The 20,998-nt window shown below is 44.7% G+C and overlaps 1 protein-coding gene across 1 annotated transcript in view; it reads right to left on the minus strand.

The window, feature by feature from the left end:
• Positions 1 to 12,888: 12,888 nt before the first annotated feature.
• The window catches only part of mat1a (methionine adenosyltransferase 1A), a gene marked incomplete at its 3' end in the record, with an annotated part of 12,027 nt that continues 3,917 nt past the window's right edge, over positions 12,889 to 20,998 (minus strand). The window contains exons 3-10 of the mRNA XM_083658717.1: positions 19,441 to 19,518; positions 17,310 to 17,432; positions 17,101 to 17,213; positions 16,748 to 16,891; positions 15,012 to 15,137; positions 14,829 to 14,921; positions 14,460 to 14,642; positions 12,889 to 13,026 (exon numbers count right to left, since the gene is read on the minus strand). Of these exons, the coding sequence (XP_083514843.1) occupies positions 12,889 to 13,026; positions 14,460 to 14,642; positions 14,829 to 14,921; positions 15,012 to 15,137; positions 16,748 to 16,891; positions 17,101 to 17,213; positions 17,310 to 17,432; positions 19,441 to 19,518 (998 nt within the window). The remainder of the gene's footprint in view (positions 13,027 to 14,459; positions 14,643 to 14,828; positions 14,922 to 15,011; positions 15,138 to 16,747; positions 16,892 to 17,100; positions 17,214 to 17,309; positions 17,433 to 19,440; positions 19,519 to 20,998) is intronic.

Below are 20,998 nucleotides of genomic sequence, written 5' to 3' on the forward strand. Positions count from 1 at the left end.
TAAAGAACTATTCTCTCCTTGTGTGCTGCATCCACATGATGTTTTCAATCTTCATAAGGTAGCGAAAAGTCGAAAACCACATTTCATGTTTGAAATGTTTTCTATTCTCTACAATTATTGACATTGTCCAGTTTCTCTGCAGACTAAAACTGACAGGAAAAGAAACATGAGCAGATCAGAGGAATCAGCAGCAAGATGAGAAACTTAACGAGGTCCAAACTGGAGGCAAAACCAACAGTGTAAAAACAGCTGGCAGAAGCTCACAGATGGAACAGAGCTTTTCTCGTTATGCCCTCTGAACAATGGCCTGTTCACCACACACACCCATGATCCACTGCCTGACTTGAGGAAACCTGTTTGGTGGCCTCACACAGATCAATCGGCATCCAGATCTACTGGATCCCAGCCGATTTAGTACCTGGAAACATCTGGTCCAGGTGACACATCAAAGACTGCACCTGATAGCACGAACGACGGAGGCTCGGGTCCGAATCCGACCCTAGGTCCTTTGCCGCATGTCATCCCTCTCTCTATCCTCGCCTTTGCTGTCTGTGTCCTATCTAAATAAAGACAGAAATGACCCCCAAAAAATCATATAAAAAAAAAATACTTGTTAGACCTACTTCAACAGTCACGGATCAAGGTTTAAAGCTACAATATGAAGGTATTACAAGACATAGTGGGCTATAGCTCACTCAGATATACCTCTGGGTTTTGTGTGATGTTCAAAGGTTCTTTGTTCAATCCCGGCCTTGGGCAGTACCAGTCATGTTATTTTTTATCATCAGTAGTTTGAACACTGATAGAAATAAGATGATGCTAGATAGTCTCGGACTCTAGCTCAGTCAGATAAACAGCTGCTCACTCATTGATTTCCAACCCATCTCACTCTTTATGCTCTGTGTTGTTGTCAGTGTGAACACAGTGTGTACAATTCAGAATCTGAAAGCTCTGAGCAGCTCATAGCTCAGCAGGATCACTCGCTGTGTCTCTGTTGCTACCTGACAAGTAGATTATTGGTTCAATTCTTAATGGAGGTGACATATTACAGCGCCTGGCAGCTGGCTTTAATATCCTCAAATTAATTAGAAGTGTAATAAAAACTAAAAGAAGACTGTTGTGCCTATTTCCACTTTTATTCAAATACAAATAACTTTGCTGCCTCAAAAAACACAGATAGAAGCTCAGTCTGTGCACATCCCAGATTAGAACTCACACAACCTCTCCCTCTGAAGGCAGCTGACATACACAGTGAACCACAAAGGCACTGCCACTGATGCTGTATTTCTCTCTGTATGACTTTTGAAGTGCCTGGCTATAGGTCAAGATCTGGAAACAGCTATATTTTAGCTTGTAGTCAATTTAGAAATAGTTTAGACTCAGTTATTGCAAGAGATTAATTTATGGACTTCCAAGCATCAATTTAGACTAGATTGATTAAAAGCAAGAATATAGTATAACAATTTCCTGGTTTCAGCCTCACTATTTATATAATTCATGCAAATTTCCAGTTTTGGCGATTAATTAGCTCATTATGGTAATTACTCAAATTGCCCAACATGCAACTCTTAGCATCTAAGTTGAATTTCATCCACTAGGCATAAATATGACATTTCAATCATAAAAGTTCATAAGAAACAACATTACTGGGTCGAAGAAATTTCCAGTAGACTATTGTGACACCTTGCCCTAAAGCCTAAGAGTAAATGTGGAGTGACACCAGAGTTTTAGCACAGGTATAAGCAACCACCACCCAAGCTGAACGTCCTGATTGTACCTGAAGGAAGCCTCACTTTCATGTGATCGAGAGACCTAGAGAGACAGTGAGAGAGAGCGAGACTAAGAGAGTTCGGCCAAAATCCCACTGCAAAAAGTTTGACCTGTCTGGTTTTTAAAATGTTACATTTCAGCTGTCAATCAACATAAAGCTGGTGTGTGTGTGTGTGGGGGGGGGGGGGGTTCCACAGGTTTAAGCAACCATCACCACCACCACCCAAGCTGACCGTCCTGATTGTACCTGAAGGAAGCATCACTTTCATGTGATCGAGAGACATAGAGAGACAGTGAGAGAGAGCGAGACTAAGAGAGTTAGGCCAAAATTCTGCTGCAAAAAGTTTGACCTGTCTGGTTTTAAAAATGTTACATTTCAGCTGCCAATCAACATAAAGCTGGTGGGTGTGTTACATTTCAGCTGTCAATCAACATAAAGCTGGTGTGTGTGTGTGGGGGGGGGGGGGGTTCCAGTAGACTATTGTGACACCTTGCCCTAAAGCCTAAAGAGTAAATGTGGAGTAACACCAGAGTTTTAGCACAGGTTTAAGCAACAACCACCACCACCACCCAAGCTGAACGTCCTGATTGTACCTGAAGGAAGCCTCACTTTCATGTGATCGAGAGACATAGAGAGACAGTGAGAGAGAGCGAGACTAAGAGAGTTTGCCCAAAATCCCGCTGCAAAAAGTTTGACCTGTCTGGTTTTTAAAATGTTACATTTCAGCTGTCAATCAACATGCTGGTGTGTGTGTGTGTGTGGGGGGGGGGGGTTCCACAGGTTTAAGCAACCATCACCACCACCACCCAAGCTGACCGTCCTGATTGTACCTGAAGGAAGCATCACTTTCATGTGATCGAGAGACATAGAGAGACAGTGAGAGAGAGCGAGACTAAGAGAGTTCGGCCAAAATCCCGCTGCAAAAAGTTTGACCTGTCTGGTTTTAAAAATTTTACATTTCAGCTGTCAATCAACATAAAGCTGGTGTGTGTGTGTGTGTGGGGGGGGGGGGGTTCCACAGGTTTAAGCAACCACCACCACCACCACCACCCAAGCTGACCGTCCTGATTGTACCTGAAGGAAGCCTCACTTTCATGTGATCGAGAGACATAGAGAGACAGTGAGAGAGAGCGAGACTAAGAGAGTTCGGCCAAAATCCCGCTGTAAAAAGTTTGACCTGTCTGGTTTTAAAAATGTTACATTTCAGCTGCCAATCAACATAAAGCTGGTGGGTGTGTTACATTTCAGCTGTCAATCAACATAAAGCTGATGTGTGTGTGTGTGTGTGTGTGTGTGGGGGGGGGGGGGTTCCAGTAGACTATTGTGACACCTTGCCCTAAAGCCTAAAGAGTAAATGTGGAGTAACACCAGAGTTTTAGCACAGGTTTAAGCAACAACCACCACCACCACCCAAGCTGAACGTCCTGATTGTACCTGAAGGAAGCCTCACTTTCATGTGATCGAGAGACATAGAGAGACAGTGAGAGAGAGCGAGACTAAGAGAGTTTGCCCAAAATCCCGCTGCAAAAAGTTTGACCTGTCTGGTTTTTAAAATGTTACATTTCAGCTGTCAATCAACATGCTGGTGTGTGTGTGTGTGTGTGGGGGGGGGGGTTCCACAGGTTTAAGCAACCATCACCACCACCACCCAAGCTGACCGTCCTGATTGTACCTGAAGGAAGCATCACTTTCATGTGATCGAGAGACATAGAGAGACAGTGAGAGAGAGCGAGACTAAGAGAGTTCGGCCAAAATCCCGCTGCAAAAAGTTTGACCTGTCTGGTTTTAAAAATGTTACATTTCAGCTGTCAATCAACATAAAGCTGGTGTGTGTGTGTGTGGGGGGGGGGGGGGGGTTTCCACAGGTTTAAGCAACCACCACCACCACCACCACCCAAGCTGACCGTCCTGATTGTACCTGAAGGAAGCCTCACTTTCATGTGATCGAGAGACATAGAGAGACAGTGAGAGAGAGCGAGACTAAGAGAGTTCGGCCAAAATCCCGCTGTAAAAAGTTTGACCTGTCTGGTTTTAAAAATGTTACATTTCAGCTGCCAATCAACATAAAGCTGGTGGGTGTGTTACATTTCAGCTGTCAATCAACATAAAGCTGATGTGTGTGTGTGTGTGTGTGTGTGGGGGGGGGGGGGGGGTTCCAGTAGACTATTGTGACACCTTGCCCTAAAGTCTAAAGAGGTAAAGGTAAAGTCCCACTGATTGTCACACAATGTGTGAAATTTGTTCTCCGCATTTGACCCATCCCCTGGGGGAGCGGTGAGCGGCAGCGTGCGCCGCGCTCGGGAATCACATGGTGATTTAACCCCCCAATTCCAACCCTTTGATGCTGAGTGCCAAGCAGGGAGGCAAATGGGTCCCATTTTTATAGTCTTTGGTATGACTCGGCCGGGGATCGAACTCACGACCTCCCAGTCTCAGGGCGGACACTCAGACCACAAGGCCACTGAGTAAATGTGGAGTGACACCAGAGTTTTAGCACAGGTTTAAGCAACCACCAGCACCACCACCCAAGCTGACCGTCCTGATTGTACCTGAAGGAAGCCTCACTTTCATGTGGTCGAGAGACATAGAGAGACAGTGAGAGAGAGCGAGACTAAGAGAGTTCGGCCAAAATCCCGCTGCAAAAAGTTTGACCTGTCTGGTTTTTAAAATGTTACATTTCAGCTGTCAATCGACATAAAGCTGATGTGTGTGTGTGTGTGTGTGTGGGGGGGGGGGGGTTCCAGTAGACTATTGTGACACCTTGCCCTAAAGCCTAAAGAGTAAATGTGGAGTGACACCAGAGGTTTAGCACAGGTTTAAGCAACCACCAGCACCACCACCCAAGCGGACCGTCCTGATTGTACCTGAAGGAAGCCTCACTTTCATGTGGTCGAGAGACATAGAGAGACAGTGAGAGAGAGCGAGACTAAGAGAGTTCGGCCAAAATCCTGCTGCAAAAAGTTTGACCTGTCTGGTTTTTAAAATGTTACATTTCAGCTGTCAATCAACATAAAGCTGGTGTGTGTGTGTGTGTGGGGGGGGGGGGGGGGGTTTCCAGTAGACTATTGTGACACCTTGCCCTAAAGCCTAAAGAGTAAATGTGGAGTGACACCAGAGGTTTAGCACAGGTTTAAGCAACCACCAGCACCACCACCCAAGCGGACCGTCCTGATTGTACCTGAAGGAAGCCTCACTTTCATGTGGTCGAGAGACATAGAGAGACAGTGAGAGAGAGCGAGACTAAGAGAGTTCGGCCAAAATCCCGCTGCAAAAAGTTTGACCTGTCTGGTTTTTAAAATGTTACATTTCAGCTGTCAATCAACATAAAGCTGATGTGTGTGTGTGTGTGTGGGGGGGGGGGGGGGGGGGTTCCAGTAGACTATTGTGACACCTTGCCCTAAAGCCTAAAGAGTAAATGTGGAGTGACAAGTGACACCAGAGTTTTAGCACAGGTTTAAGCAACCACCAGCACCACCACCCAAGCTGACCGTCCTGATTGTACCTGAAGGAAGCCTCACTTTCATGTGGTCGAGAGACATAGAGAGACAGTGAGAGAGAGCGAGACTAAGAGAGTTCGGCCAAAATCCTGCTGCAAAAAGTTTGACCTGTCTGGTTTTTAAAATGTTACATTTCAGCTGTCAATCAACATAAAGCTGGTGTGTGTGTGTGTGTGTGTGGGGGGGGGGGGGGGTTTCCAGTAGACTATTGTGACACCTTGCCCTAAAGCCTAAAGAGTAAATGTGGAGTGACACCAGAGGTTTAGCGCAGGTTTAAGCAACCACCAGCACCACCACCCAAGCGGACCGTCCTGATTGTACCTGAAGGAAGCTTCACTTTCATGTGGTCGAGAGACATAGAGAGACAGTGAGAGAGAGCGAGACTAAGAGAGTTCGGCCAAAATCCCGCTGCAAAAGGTTTGACCTGTCTGGTTTTTAAAATGTTACATTTCAGCTGTCAATCAACATAAAGCTGATGTGTGTGTGTGTGTGTGTGTGGGGGGGGGGGTTCCAGTAGACTATTGTGACACCTTGCCCTAAAGCCTAAAGAGTAAATGTGGAGTGACACCAGAGTTTTAGCACAGGTTTAAGCAACCACCAGCACCACCACCCAAGCTGACCGTCCTGATTGTACCTGAAGGAAGCTTCACTTTCATGTGGTCGAGAGACATAGAGAGACAGTGAGAGAGAGCGAGACTAAGAGGGTTCGGCCAAAATCCCGCTGCAAAAAGTTTGACCTGTCTGGTTTTTAAAATGTTACATTTCAGCTGTCAATCGACATAAAGCTGATGTGTGTGTGTGGGGGGGGGGGGGGGGGGGGGGGGTTCCAGTAGACTATTGTAACACCTTGCCCTAAAGCCTAAAGAGTAAATGTGGAGTGACACCAGAGGTTTAGCGCAGGTTTAAGCAACCACCACCACCACCACCCAAGCTGACCGTCCTGATTGTACCTGAAGGAAGCCTCACTTTCAAGTGATCGAGAGACATAGAGAGACAGTGAGAGAGAGCGAGACTAAGAGAGTTCGGCCAAAATCCCGCTGCAAAAAGTTTGACCTGTCTGGTTTTTAAAATGTTACATTTCAGCTGTCAATCGACATAAAGCTGATGTGTGTGTGTGTGTGTGTGGGGGGGGGGGGGGGGGGGGGTTCCAGTAGACTATTGTGACACCTTGCCCTAAAGCCTAAAGAGTAAATGTGGAGTGACACCAGAGGTTTAGCGCAGGTTTAAGCGACCACCAGCACCACCACGCAAGCGGACCGTCCTGATTGTACCTGAAGGAAGCCTCACTTTCATGTGGTCGAGAGACATAGAGAGACAGTGAGAGAGAGCGAGACTAAGAGAGTTCGGCCAAAATCCCGCTGCAAAAAGTTTGACCTGTCTGGTTTTAAAAATGTTACATTTCAGCTGTCAATCAACATAAAGCTGGTGTGTGTGTGTGTGGGGGGGGGGGGGTTCCAGAACACTATTGTGACACGTTGCCCTCTTTTATGTTGTTTTTATTTCAGACATTTTATACTTTATTGGCAGATGAGAGGAAGAGAGAACATGTAACAATATGCCGCACGCTGGATTTGAACCGTCACTCTGGGAGGACTGAAACTTACATAGTAACCTACCCACTCAACTCAGTGTGCCACCAGGGGACACCTTCTGGTGTTAATTAGTAATTATTTTATTGAACAGCCAATCAGTATCCTCCAACAACCTGCTAGAGGTTTGAACTAGGGGTGGAGCCGAACCCGGTATTCGGAAAAGCACAAATACGTGGGTTTTTGCAAATATCTTATTTATTTCATACAAATATTTATAAAAGTATTTCTTTCCTCTGCCTCTGTCTGTGTGTCATGGATGTGTAAGCCTGAGCTCTATGGGTCTGTCTGTGTGGCTGAGTGGTGAGTGCAGTTGTCTCTGTCCTGATAGATGAGGGTTCAAAACCCACTGTAGGAACCCTCCTTTGCAGTATAGTTTACTGAAGAACATTTATGTTAACACTTTAATATCCTCAAATTAATTAGAAGTGTAATAAAAACTAAAATAAGATTCTTACACCTATTTCCACTTTTATTCAAATACAAATAACTTTGCCGTCTCAAAAGCTCAGTCTATACACATCTGAGGTGAGAACTCACAACCTCTCCCTCTGAAGACAGCTGACAGAGACAGTGAACCACAAAGGCACTGCCACTGATGTTGTATTTCTCACTGTCTGACTTTTGAAGTGCCTGCCTGGCTATAGGTCAAAATCGGGAAAAGGCAATATTTTAGCTTTTAATCAATTTAGAAATAGTTAAGTAGACTCGGTTGGACAGAGCTATTCTCTGGGTGCTTCTGTCTCTTTCCTCTGGCTGTCGCCATTCAACACGATCGACCTCAAAAGTGACTGAGGTCTCAACACTGCTGGCAGCAAACTAACTCTCTGTGCCACCAGGGGTTTTCCACTCTTCCCTCTGGCTTGTGCTGTTCAAAACTGACTTGGGCTCGAAGAAGACTCGTTTGTCTGTCTCTCTCGTCTCATGCTCGCAGCTTTCACGCGTTATGCGCATCTGTTTTGTGGGGAAAAACATACACAAATTATTAATCAAAGTATCGTCTAGTCTTTTTTTTACATTAACTTTCTACTTAAGTAAAGAAAGTGTGTACTTTTCCCATTTCTGGCAACCTTTACTAACAAAATACCTATTTCTGACCAAAAAGTAAATAAGAAATATGTCTGGGAGCTGCAAAACATATTTGAGCCTCATAAATAATGAGTAACAAAGCCTATTAGTCTAAATCACTAATAGGTCTAAATATCTTTACCCAGTTTTGTTTTTGAAGTCTGAGCATACTAATGCGCTGATATTTTAATTCACTATTCTTTCATGTATTCACCATCTGTGAAGTGTAAACAGCTTTCCATTCCTTACAGTATTATCGCCACAAAACTAGCATTACACACATTTTAGTTGACTGAAATGTTAAAAACTTTTTTTTAATTCAGTGTGTACATTTTTACAATTGGAGAATGTAAGAATCAGTTTAGGCCTACAACAATGATAAGTTAAAAAACATCCATCATTCATTTCTATATACGTTTATGTCAAAGCCACCCCTACCTACCCCTGGCCTACAATGTAAACACACATTAGTCTACAGTGTAGGCCTACAATGTAACCACACAGTAGTCTACAGTGTAGGCCTACAATGTAAACACACAGTAGTCTACAGTGTAGGCCTATAATGTAAACACATTCAGTAGTCTACAGTGTAGGCCTACAATGTAAACACATTCAGTAGTCTACAGTGTAGGCCTACAATGTAAAGTTTACACACAGTAGTCTACAGTGTAGGCCTACAATGTAAACACACAGTAGTCTACAGTGTAGGCCTACAATGCAAACACACAGTAGTCTACAGTGTAGACCTACAATGTAAACACACAGTAGTCTACAGTGTAGGCCTACAATGTAAACACACAGTAGTCTACAGTGTAGGCCTACAATGTAAACACACAGTAGTCTACAGTGTAGGCCTACAATGTAAACACATTCAGTAGTCTACAGTGTAGGCCTACAATGCAAACACATGGTAGTCTACAGTGTAGGCCTACAATGTAAACACACAGTAGTCTACAGTGTAGGCCTACAATGTAAACACACAGTAGTCTACAGTGTAGGCCTACAATGTAAACACACAGTAGTCCAAGAAATGTATTTGTTTGGCGATGGAGAACTTCACACTGCGTATTATTGACATAAGGTGAATATCCCAAAGACATGGAAGAAGCACTTTCTACATAGTGAGGGGGGGGAAGGCACAGCGCATCTGCAGGAAAGCTATTCTGTCATCAGATATTTGCGTGTGGCCAACTTTGGCTCATTCTCATAAATCAACAAAAGCACACTGTAAAAATATACCAACGTGAAGACAGTGGTCCGCAGAAATATGCTTAGTCTTGGCCACATGCGGTTTGGCAATCCACTGTACTGTATAATCAAATAATCATAAGCAGTAGACCTACAGGTATAAATGCAGGAAGGCAGCACCTGTACTGAAACAAATTGCCCCAGGTGAGCTGCGTGGCAATTAAAGCAACTTGATACTAAAACAGCGCTGGACTGAGCAGGGCTTAATATAGACTCGACACACAGTAGAGCACTACAGAAACATTTGGCTGATTGTAACACGCTTAAAGGGTTAGTTCACTTTTTTTTTAAAGTCTAGCCCTATTTGTTACTCACCACTGATGATGTTGATTGGTAGAGTTCTTTCTCAGCACGATCCACCCTGTTCCTCATAGTATCTCTGGAATATTGGGGAAAAACAAATGCAAGGTCACTGGGGTCACGCTCCTGTCTTTACCAGCTGACTGAAGCTTACTGAAATCTACTTTGTGTGCACTGTGTGTGTGTGTGTGTGTGTGCGCGCACACTGTGGATGACATTTTAGTGAGCCTCAGTCAGCTTGTACAGACAGGACCGTGACCCCAATGACCTTGCATTCGTTTTTGCCCCTACTTCCCACAGCTACTATGAGGAACAGAATGTATTGTGCTGAGAAAGAACTCTACCAATCAACATCATCATTGGTAAGTAGCAAAATAGGGTTAGATTTAATAAAAAAAAAAGTGAACCATCCCTTTAAAAGATAGACGTCTGCCCACTTCTTGAGCCTGCCTCGTTGTTTTCCTATAGGCAGAGCGCTGCCTCTAAACTGTGCGGCAGCGCGACACTTGGCGTCGCGCACCGCTCAAATTTGCCACCGTGCGCTGAGGTCAAAGTTCAAATTGTATCAACTTTGACCTATTTATCGCTGACCTTTCTCCGCTCTACCTCGCGGCGAGAGAAGAGAAGATTGCTTATCATGTGGAGGCAGCTTTAGGTGACCCGTCTTCTTGCACACTGGTAGCTGTAATTGTGCAAATGCATTTCTGTTGCACACATTATATATATATTTTTTTACAGAGCTATGACAAACAGATTTGATTAAAATACACTGTTTTTCTTCTGAAGGCGAGAGTCGATTTGTTTTGTTTCTTCCCAGTGGAGAAAAGAAATTGAACCTTTGGTTGAGCAATGATTACACTTAAGTAATTATTCACTTCTAGCACCATTTGGAAATGATTTGGGTTGTGGCTGGCTGCTGCTGCACACGGAACAGGTGACGTAATGTAGCAGTCACAGTGTCGAGGATACTGACAAGCTAGTCCTGTCCAGTCATTATCCGAGCAGACATTACCCAGGAAGCTATGTGACTAAACAATACTTCCATATTGCTACAGCACCAACATTTTCATACCACGACACCTCGGCTTTTGCATTTGACACAATCTTTTAGCCAGCCAATTTCCTGAGATGCTCTATCAAGTTGTATTTGAATGTCAATGTGTGGATTGTCAAGTCTTGACTTTATTCTGTCTTTTGATCAAGATGTTTTGTGGGCTACAAAAGGAGGAGAGGGCAGAGAAAGGGACTTGGTCGTGAGATGTCCTCTGCTGGTGTCCCTTCTCACTGGGTTACAGGGAGCATACAATGTCCCATTATATGGGCTACAACCACAATGGCATTCAATGATGTCTCCTCAATCTTAACTTACAGTCTCATCACTGCCCTATCCCTACCTTTAGCTCTACTTCTTCCTATAAAAAAAACAAGGACATCCACTCCATTCATCCGCTCTGGTGAAATTCAACAAGAAGTAATAGTCTTTTGTGGTTGTAGCCCATAAAGACGTGTTGTGATGCATTTCCAGGCTGGTCGATGTGTTGTGATGCATCTCCAGGCTGGTCGATGGGGACGAGCAGGCAGAGGATTTAGTAGTTGAGCTTTTTGGGCACTTCCCAGGTGAACTCCGGGCGGCCGAAGTGGCCGTAGGAGGCTGTCTGCTGGTAGATCGGCCTCTTCAGGTTCAGCTCCCTGGGGAAGACAGCATCACACACTATGAAGGCTCGTGTCCACAGAAAGGGTTTTTTGAGCTGCCAGTGCCTTTCTGCAATTCAAATGGCCTGCATTTATATAGCGCTTTTATCCAAAGCGCTTTACAGTCAGTAGGTACATTCACCCATTCACACACCGATGGCGGCAGGTTACCACGCACGCAGGGTGCTGGCACACCAACGGGAGCAATTTGGGGTTCAGTGTCTTGCCCAAGGGCACTTCGACACGCAGACTGGAGGAGCCGGGAATCGAACCACTGACCTCTTTTATCCAAAGCGATTAGTGGACGACCCGCTCTACCTCCTGAGCTACAGCCGCCCGAAATTAGGTTTCTATGGTTGTTGTGAATTTTAACTATCTAACTATCTAGCAAACGATCAACTGTACACAGTTGCCCTGCTCTATCTATCTGGTTCAATCCGGCCCAATCTATGACCTCAGATGCACCAATCTCTCATATGCTGTGAGCCCATCTCTCAGCCTGCAATGAGACTGGTACTAATAATACTGTAAGTGCATTTCTTTATCCGTCTGTAGTGAAGAACAGAAGAACACCATACATGATGGTGTTCTTCTAAGACTTAGAAGAACACCATACATGATGGTGTACTTCTAAGACTTAGAAGAACACCCTACATGATGGTGTTCTTCTAAGACTTAGAAGAACACCATACATGATGGTGTTCTTCTAAGACTTAGAAGAACACCATACATGATGGTGTACTTCTAAGACTAAACTTAGAAGAACACCCTACATGATGGTGTACTTCTAAGACTAAGACTTAGAAGAACACCATACATGATGGTGCTCTTCTAAGACTTAGAAGAACACCCTACATGATGGTGTACTTCTACAACTAAACTTAGAAGAACACCCTACATGATGGTGTATTTATCCGTCATTGACGTCCTTCCTTATTAGATAGATCGAGAGAACTTTATTTATCCCCGGAGGGAAATTATTTCGTACGAGGATAACAGCTCCTCTCTTGTGACTGTATTTAAGCCCTGGCTTCTGTCTTGGCCAGTTGATGAAACAATGTACCAGCCTTAAGCTATACTCTGTATTCCTCTGCTTGCAAGCTACAATATATTCATCTGACATCAACTTGACTCCAGAATCTTTATTCAAGTATTTTACATCAATGGTAAAGCCACACTAGGAGCATTCCTCTTCCCACATGCACATCTGGGGGCCCTAAGCAGGATACATTTGGGGCGCCTGCCTCGCAGTGGATAGACCGTGAAGTATTCATAGAACCAGCTTCCATTATGCAATTATAACCCTTGTGCATTTTATTTGTACCTCTATCAACATGATGGGCTGCAGTTCTTTTACTGCTAATTAAATAGAGAGCCAAAGTGGAACGTCACTTCCTGCTTGAAGCAGGAAGTGACGTTCCACTGTGGCTCTCTATACACTCAGTGAAACATGCAAAGTCAAGATGACTGACTGCCCTTGCCACTTGTATTTCTACTTGGTTTTTGTCTGAATGCTTGAAAATATTAAACTGGCATTAACTGTGTTTGTCCACTAGGCGGCTCAAAACCTCACTTCAGTATTGCTCCTCCTGAGAAAGTCCCTTATTAATTTTGAAGCAGTGTTTATATTTTGAAGTAGTAACCACACTATTTTGCTCTGTCATTGTTATTCTCTTCATTCGGCCCGAGGCGTGTGGAGGATACAAGGGTCACGGTCACTCATTTACCTGACGATGACTCCTGGCCGCAGGTCAAAGTTGTTGTTGACGATCTGGAGGAGCTCTGCCTCTGATTTCGAGGAGGAGCCGTAGGTGAACACGGAGATGGAGAGAGGATGGGCCACTCCGATGGCGTAGGCCACCTGTAACACACACAGAAGTACAGATGGCATGGGACACCTGTAACACACACAGAAGTACAGATGGCATGGGACACCTGTAACGCACACAGAAGTGCAGATGGCATGGAACACCTGTAACGCACACAGAAGTACAGATGGCATGGGACACCTGTAACGCACACAGAAGTACAGATGCCATGGGACACCTGTAACACACACAGAAGTACAGATGCCATGGGACACCTGTAACACACACAGAAGTACAGATGGCATGGGACACCTGTAACGCACACAGAAGTACAGATGGCATGGGACACCTGTAACGCACACAGAAGTACAGATGGCATGGGACACCTGTAACGCACACAGAAGTACAGATGGCATGGAACACCTGTAACGCACACAGAGGTACAGATGGCATGGGACACCTGTAACGCACACAGAAGTACAGATGGCATGGGACACCTGTAACGCACACAGAAGTACAGATGGCATGGGACACCTGTAACACACACAGAAGTACAGATGGCATGGGACACCTGTAACGCACACAGAAGTACAGATGGCATGGGACACCTGTAACGCACACAGAAGTACAGATGGCATGGGACACCTGTAACGTACACAGAAGTACAGATGGCATGGGACACCTGTAACGCACACAGAAGTACAGATGGCATGGGACACCTGTAACGCACACAGAAGTACAGATGGCATGGGACACCTGTAACGCACACAGAAGTACAGATGGCATGGGACACCTGTAACGCACACAGAAGTACAGATGGCATGGAACACCTGTAACGCACACAGAAGTACAGATGGCATGGGACACCTGTAACGCACACAGAAGTACAGATGGCATGGAACACCTGTAACGCACACAGAAGTACAGATGGCATGGGACACCTGTAACGCACACAGAAGTACAGATGGCATGGGACACCTGTAACACACACAGAAGTACAGATGGCATGGGACACCTGTAACGCACACAGAAGTACAGATGGCATGGGACACCTGTAACGCACACAGAAGTACAGATGGCATGGGACACCTGTAACACACACAGAAGTACAGATGGCATGGGACACCTGTAACACACACAGAAGTACAGATGGCATGGGACACCTGTAACGCACACAGAAGTACAGATGGCATGGGACACCTGTAACACACACAGAAGTACAGATGGCATGGAACACCTGTAACACACACAGAAGTACAGATGGCATGGGACACCTGTAACACACACAGAAGTACAGATGGCATAGGACACCTGTAACACACACAGAAGTACAGATGGCATGGGACACCTGTAACGCACACAGAAGTACAGATGGCATGGGACACCTGTAACACACACAGAAGTACAGATGGCATAGGACACCTGTAACGCACACAGAAGTACAGATGGCATAGGACACCTGTAACGCACTGATCTGTGGTCTCACCTGAACCAGCACCCTCCTGCAGAGGTTGGCTTTGACCAGAGACTTGGCCACCCAGCGGGCGGCGTAGGCAGCGGAGCGGTCCACCTTAGAGAAGTCCTTGCCGGAGAAAGCTCCTCCTCCGTGAGCGCCCCAACCTCCGTACGTGTCGACGATGATCTTCCTGCCTGTCACACCGGCATCACCCTGTGGTGCACGAGAGGAGAGAAGACATGTGAAATCAGTGGGGACCATTTTTTGTTTGTTTGTGTTCTAATAAATTATTTGGTCACAATTTAGTCGGATGGTCTAATGTTGATACTCAACTTCCTATCTAGTGGCTATAATATACTGCTAAAAAGTCTACTGAGATTCAAGTAAAACATACTGCACCTGAGGTCCTCCAATGACAAAGCGACCGCTAGGCTGGATGTGGTAGATGGTCTTGTCATCCAAATATTTAGCGGGAACCACAGCTTTGATCACCTGATGAGAGGAGCTTCCATGTTCAAACAGAAGACACAACTTCATTTTCCACACAGGGTAGATTTGTCATCAAAAAACATTGTGTTCCACCTTTTCCTTCAGGACGCTCTTCTGCTCCTCCAGAGAGATGCCATCGTCATGCTGGACGGAGATGACCACAGTGTGGACTCTCTTAGGGATCACCGCGCCGTTCTTCTGTTCGTAATGCACAGTCACCTGAGGGGCGGAGGAGAGCCAGATGTTGGAGAGAGAGAGAGAGAGAGAGAGTGTGCGAGAGAGTGTCTGTCTGTCCAAAGAGGAGGAGCTCAGCCTTCTGGCATCCAGTAACTGAGCTTTACATCAGTCCTAACTTAATCAGTTAGCCTGTAAATTTGTCAACAAAGATGTTGTTTATCTGTTGGTCTCCATTTGTTTAATTCTTATCTATATCCTCTTTTTTTGCTTCTGCAGTGACCCAATTACCACACAGGATTTATGTTTCTGACCACCACCCTCCCGCCGCCAAAATCAAAATCTTAATTCTTATTTTTACTTCCTGGAAAAAGGACAATCTTTAGTGGTGACCTCATTGTGTACCAGGAACCAGGAAGCGTACATAAAGATCCCAATAAAACAAACAAAAATAAGATGATCAGATATTCCTGCCCCCCCTGCCATTAGAAAACTCCCTTTCTCTCCCTACCTGACATCCCATTCATTTACACTTTTGAATGATCATCTCCCGGCATTGTGTGCCACCCCAAGATCCTGTTTCAACAGGAAATACATCACTCTCAAAATGCAGTTTTCATTGTGACTTTAAAGTTTCTCGTATCTGTTAAGTCCCCTCATGTGACCTTGAGCTCTTTGCTTCTCCAGGCTTTCCAAGCTCCTCCCCTGACGGTGCTTTGAGCAGCTGACTGGGTCACCCTTAACAATACCGCCCCCATGTGGCAACGTCAGGCTAGGTCACCCTCCTCCTTCCTCTACAAACTCTCGAGTTTCCAAAAAAGTTTTCATTCATAAAAGTATCAATGGAGTGAGCTGCCAAGAATGACCTCACAGTGAGTGGCCTGACGCAGACACCACATTTTTATTTATTTCTCTAATTCTAGTCTGAATGACATCCTCTGATTTCCAGATATTCAAGTGAAGGAACAGGCCTGGATAGTATTTAGGCCTGGATAGTATTTAGGCCTGGATAGTATTTGGGCTTGTGATTGATGAGGCTGCAGCTGGCTTTCTCTGCTGCTGTCTGGAGCAGATTATGACATAGTGAGGGGTCAACAGAGTCAGCATGTTCGCACTGGGATCAAAACAGAACAGTGCCATCATTCCATGTCAACTGACGCGTTCACATCCACAGCTGGCACCTTCTTGGCCCGGTCCCCCTTCACTCAGCAACAGTAACGCCAGCGTCGCCTTGTTAATTCCCTAATACACTGCTGCTTTGAAAATATGTGTAACGCCACAATCCGGGATAAACCTAAACCTCTTTGGCCGATTCTTTGGTTTGTAAATTGAGCCGCGCTCTCTAACCTAATGTTCTAACAGCCCCCATATCTGATCTGGGACACAAAGGCATTAAACAACATTTCCTCACACAGAGTTGCAGTCAAAATCGCTAACTGCAGACTAAAGCAGTCAAACGCCTATTGTTTCCACTCAGAGAACGTAATCTTAACGCCTGCAGTAGCCGCCGTTGATCCAGTTTTGGCGCTGGCACCAAAACCAACCTCTTGTACGCCACCCAGGATCGAGACAATAGGCTAATTCATGGAGTTGTTCTTTTATGTTTGTTTTGGCCGAAGGTGAACAACATTCCTGCGTGGAACACACAGTCTCACCTGTGTTTTGGAGTCGGGACGCAGCCAGGGGACGCTGCCGTTGCGTCTGAGCTCGGCCATCTTTGAGTTGAGTTTGTGGGCCAAGACAATGGTGAGGGGCATGCACTCCTCTGTCTCGTCTGTGGCGTAGCCGAACATCAGACCCTGCAGGAGAGGGAGGAGCCACACAGACGGCTGTTTCAAGGAAATCGTCATCGGCAAATCATGAAGTCATGATGTCGGTTGGGTCGTTATGAGCTGCACAGTGGCTGGACTTGTGTTGATAATGGAACCACCCGTACAGAATACGTATTGTAGATTGTACGGTCAACATTTGGCAACAGACATGCAGTGCTGTTTGCAACAGTTCTAACCTGGTCTCCTGCTCCGATGTCCTCCTCCTTTCTGTCCACGTGGACCCCCTGGGCGATGTCTGGACTCTGTTGCTCGAGCGCCACCAGCACGTTGCATGTCTTGTAGTCAAAACCTACAAGGGAGAGGAGGCAGAGAGCCAAGGATGACACATCAAAGATGGCAGCAGAGAGCAGAGATATTTCCTGTTTTCCATTTTGTCGTCTCTCACCCTTCTCAGAGTTGTCGTAGCCGATGTGGCGGATGGCGTCTCTGACCACCTTCTGGTAGTCTACGTTGGCCCGAGATGTAATCTCTCCGCACAGAAGCACCATGCCGGTCTTACACACGGTCTCTGTCATTAAAGTCAAAAGGCTAAGTAAGTCAATAGGTTATATCAACCTGCCGCACCACACACACATTCCATAATATAACACACTCAGAAATGGTATCATCTTGTCAGACGTCAGAGGGCACTCTGGGTCACAAAATGACCCTTCAGCCGGAGGCAGAACTCGCCATCTTCGGCTGCTCAGAGTCCTCTCTGGACTTGCCTACAGCTGTACAGCAGTCTCTGACACTGGCGACAACTTTTTGCCAAAACGCTCATTCTGAAGGAATGGAAATCCCCCTCTTCACACCTCTTTCCAATTGTGGTTGACAGACATGATCTCTGTTATAAGGATGGAGAGACTCAGGTCCCTGAGGACCAACTCACTTAGAAAATGTCTAACTATTTGGGACATAAGCACCCGATGCAGCTGGTAGCACCATATTACAAAATTGTAATATTGAGTGTCGTGTTACATGTATGCTTTCCTTTCCTTTCCTGTGTCTGAGCCTGTCTTGTTCTTGTTTTGTTCCAAGAAATATTGAAAAATAAAATATTGAAAAAAAGAAATTCTATCATCTTGATCGCTTTTAGACTTTGGTCATCTGAAAGTAGGTGTTGAGATAACAAGACAGGATTTATCGACTGCTGCTACCAACAAGTTCAGAGGGCTTGAACTCACAAGTGGTCCCACCTTGTGACTTTCAGAGGTCAATATTGAAATACGATAAATAATTGGAATAATGCAGATGTGTACATTTTCAGGGCAGTTTCAGGGTAGTGGGTCACTTTGACAGCTGTGTCAAAACTGACCATGTGGTTCAATTTGTTTTAGTTCAGAGAAAGCAGAGTGTTATTATGGGGCTGAGGAGTAAGCCAGAGATCAGATAAGATGAATCTCTATACCAGCCATTCCCAACCTGTGGACCGGGGCCTACTGGTGGGCAGCGAAGGTATTGCCAATGTGGGCTGCCAAATCATTTGCAAAACATTATGATCTTAATAAAAAGATATATGTATGAGAATGCATTTCTCCATTGTTGAATGATACCGTTTCATTTGTAATTAATTATTTGTTAATTAGCCTTTTGCAGACAGCCCTTCACTTGTAGTTCCTGCTTTCTGTGTGGTGCTGATGGACAGCTCCTTTTATCATTCAAATAAAAAGCGCTCTGCAAGAAGGTCCTCAGATGGATTCTGGCCTGGGACGCTGGAGGCTCTGAGGGTGTGTCCCCATCCCCATGTCCTCGGTGCCTACGGCCCACGTGGGCTCGTCAAAAAGGGCCTTTCTGTGTGTGGAGTTTGCATGTTCTCCCCGTGCTCCCCTGGGGCTTCCTCCAGATAGGAACCCCCCGCTAAAAAAAACATGCCAAAATCAAAAAAAAAAAAAAAATGCTCTGAGGACGTATTATTTTGCCTCCGTACTGTTTACGGTCGGATGTGGGCCATAATTCCGCAAAGGTTGGGAACTGCTGCTCTATAATGTAGCTCTCTCTTATAGCTTATATCTTGTATCTCTCTCTCTTCACTGTTTAGAGTCTGTAAGCTGTTATATCTTGTATCTCTCTCTCTTCACTGTTTATAGTCTGTAAGCTGTTATATCTTGTATCTCTCTCTCTTCACTGTTTAGGACTGTAAGTTGTGATATCTTGTATCTCTCTCTCTTCACTGTTTAGAGTCTGTAAGCTGTTATATCTTGTATCTCTCTCTCTTCACTGTTTATAGTCTGTAAGCTGTTATATCTTGTATCTCTCTCTCTTCACTGTTTAGGACTGTAAGTTGTGATATCTTGTATCTCTCTCTCTTCACTGTTTAGGACTGTAAGCTGTTATATATTGTATCTCTCTCTCTCTTCACTGTTTAGAGTCTGTAAGCTGTTATATCTTGTATCTCTCTCTCTTCACTGTTTAGGACTGTAAGCTGTTATATCTTGTATCTCTCTCTCTTCACTGTTTAGGACTGTAAGCTGTTATATCTTGTATCTCTCTCTCTTCACTGTTTAGGACTGTAAGCTGGACGCTGTGTTACTCACCGCAGGCCACCTTGGCATCAGGGTCCTGCTTCAGATGAGCGTCCAGGACAGCATCGCTGATCTGGTCACAGATCTTATCTGTGCGGAAGAACAACAGAAATGGAGGAGGGGAAAGATGTTTAGATTGAGTACATGGTTTGAATCACATACACAGTGTACAGTAAGTGTGAACATGGTTTAAATCACATACACAGTGTACAGTAAGTGTGAACATGGTTTAAATCACATACACAGTGTACAGTAAGTGTGAACATGGTTTGAATCACATACACAGTGTACAGTAAGAGTGAACATGGTTTGAATCACATACACAGTGTACAGTAAGTGTGAACATGGTTTAAATCACATACACACTGTACAGTAAGTGTGAACATGGTTTAAATCACATACACAGTGTACAGTAAGTGTGAACATGGTTTGAATCACATACACAGTGTACAGTAAGTGTGAACATGGTTTAAATCACATACACAGTGTACAGTAAGTGTGAACATGGTTTAAATCACATACACAGTGTACAGTAAGTGTGAACATGGTTTGAATCACATACACAGTGTACAGTAAGTGTGAACATGGTTTAAATCACATACACAGTGTACAGTAAGTGTGAACATGGTTTAAATCACATACACAGTGTACAGTAAGTGTGAACATGGTTTGAATCACATACACAGTGTACAGTAAGTGTGAACATGGTTTGAATCACATACACAGTGTACAGTAAGTGTGAACATGGTTTAAATCACATACACAGTGTACAGTAAGTGTGAACATGGTTTAAATCACATACACAGTGTACAGTAAGTGTGAACATGGTTTGAATCACATACACAGTGTACAGTAAGTGTGAACATGGTTTGAATCACATACACAGTGTACAGTAAGTGTGAACAAAAAAGATTCGTAGGCCTATTAAATCAATCTTTGAGCGGTCTCTTTTGAGATAGTAATCCCAGAGAACAAAGGCCAGACAAAACAAACAATACAGACTGTATTTACAGACTGTATTTACAGACTGTATTTATAGACTGTATTATAGACTGTATTTACAGACTGTATTTATAGACTGTATTTATAGACTGTATTTACAGACTGTATTCAGCACTGGAACTGTAGGTTTTGGGCATTGTTGACAACGCTGGTATATGCAGACAAATTCTCATGACTTGCCAAGTATTATTATGAAGTATTATTATGAAGTACTATTGCACTGAAAAATGATACTTTTCTGAATGGGAAGAACATGGGCAATGTTAGATTTCAGTCTTCTCAGGGTGTGAATAGCAACAGCACAATGCCTCACTGCTGACCACTCCATCCATCTCTCTCTCTCTCTCTCTGAGGCCATTTACACCTGGCGTTAACATGCATTTTCTGCAATCTGATTGCAATCAGATTGCAGAAATGGTTGTCCTCTCAATCTGCATAAAGTTGCTGTATCCAGATTGAGAGGACACATTGCATTTACACTTGTGTTCAATGTGTACACAATGCATCCCTGACCACCTCCGGAGGTGGTTTGGCCGATCAGATTCATCCAATCCATCTTCAATGCATT

This window comes from Poromitra crassiceps, assembly GCF_964638095.1.
Source record: "Poromitra crassiceps genome assembly, chromosome: 22".
Lineage (NCBI taxonomy): Eukaryota > Metazoa > Chordata > Actinopteri > Beryciformes > Melamphaidae > Poromitra > Poromitra crassiceps.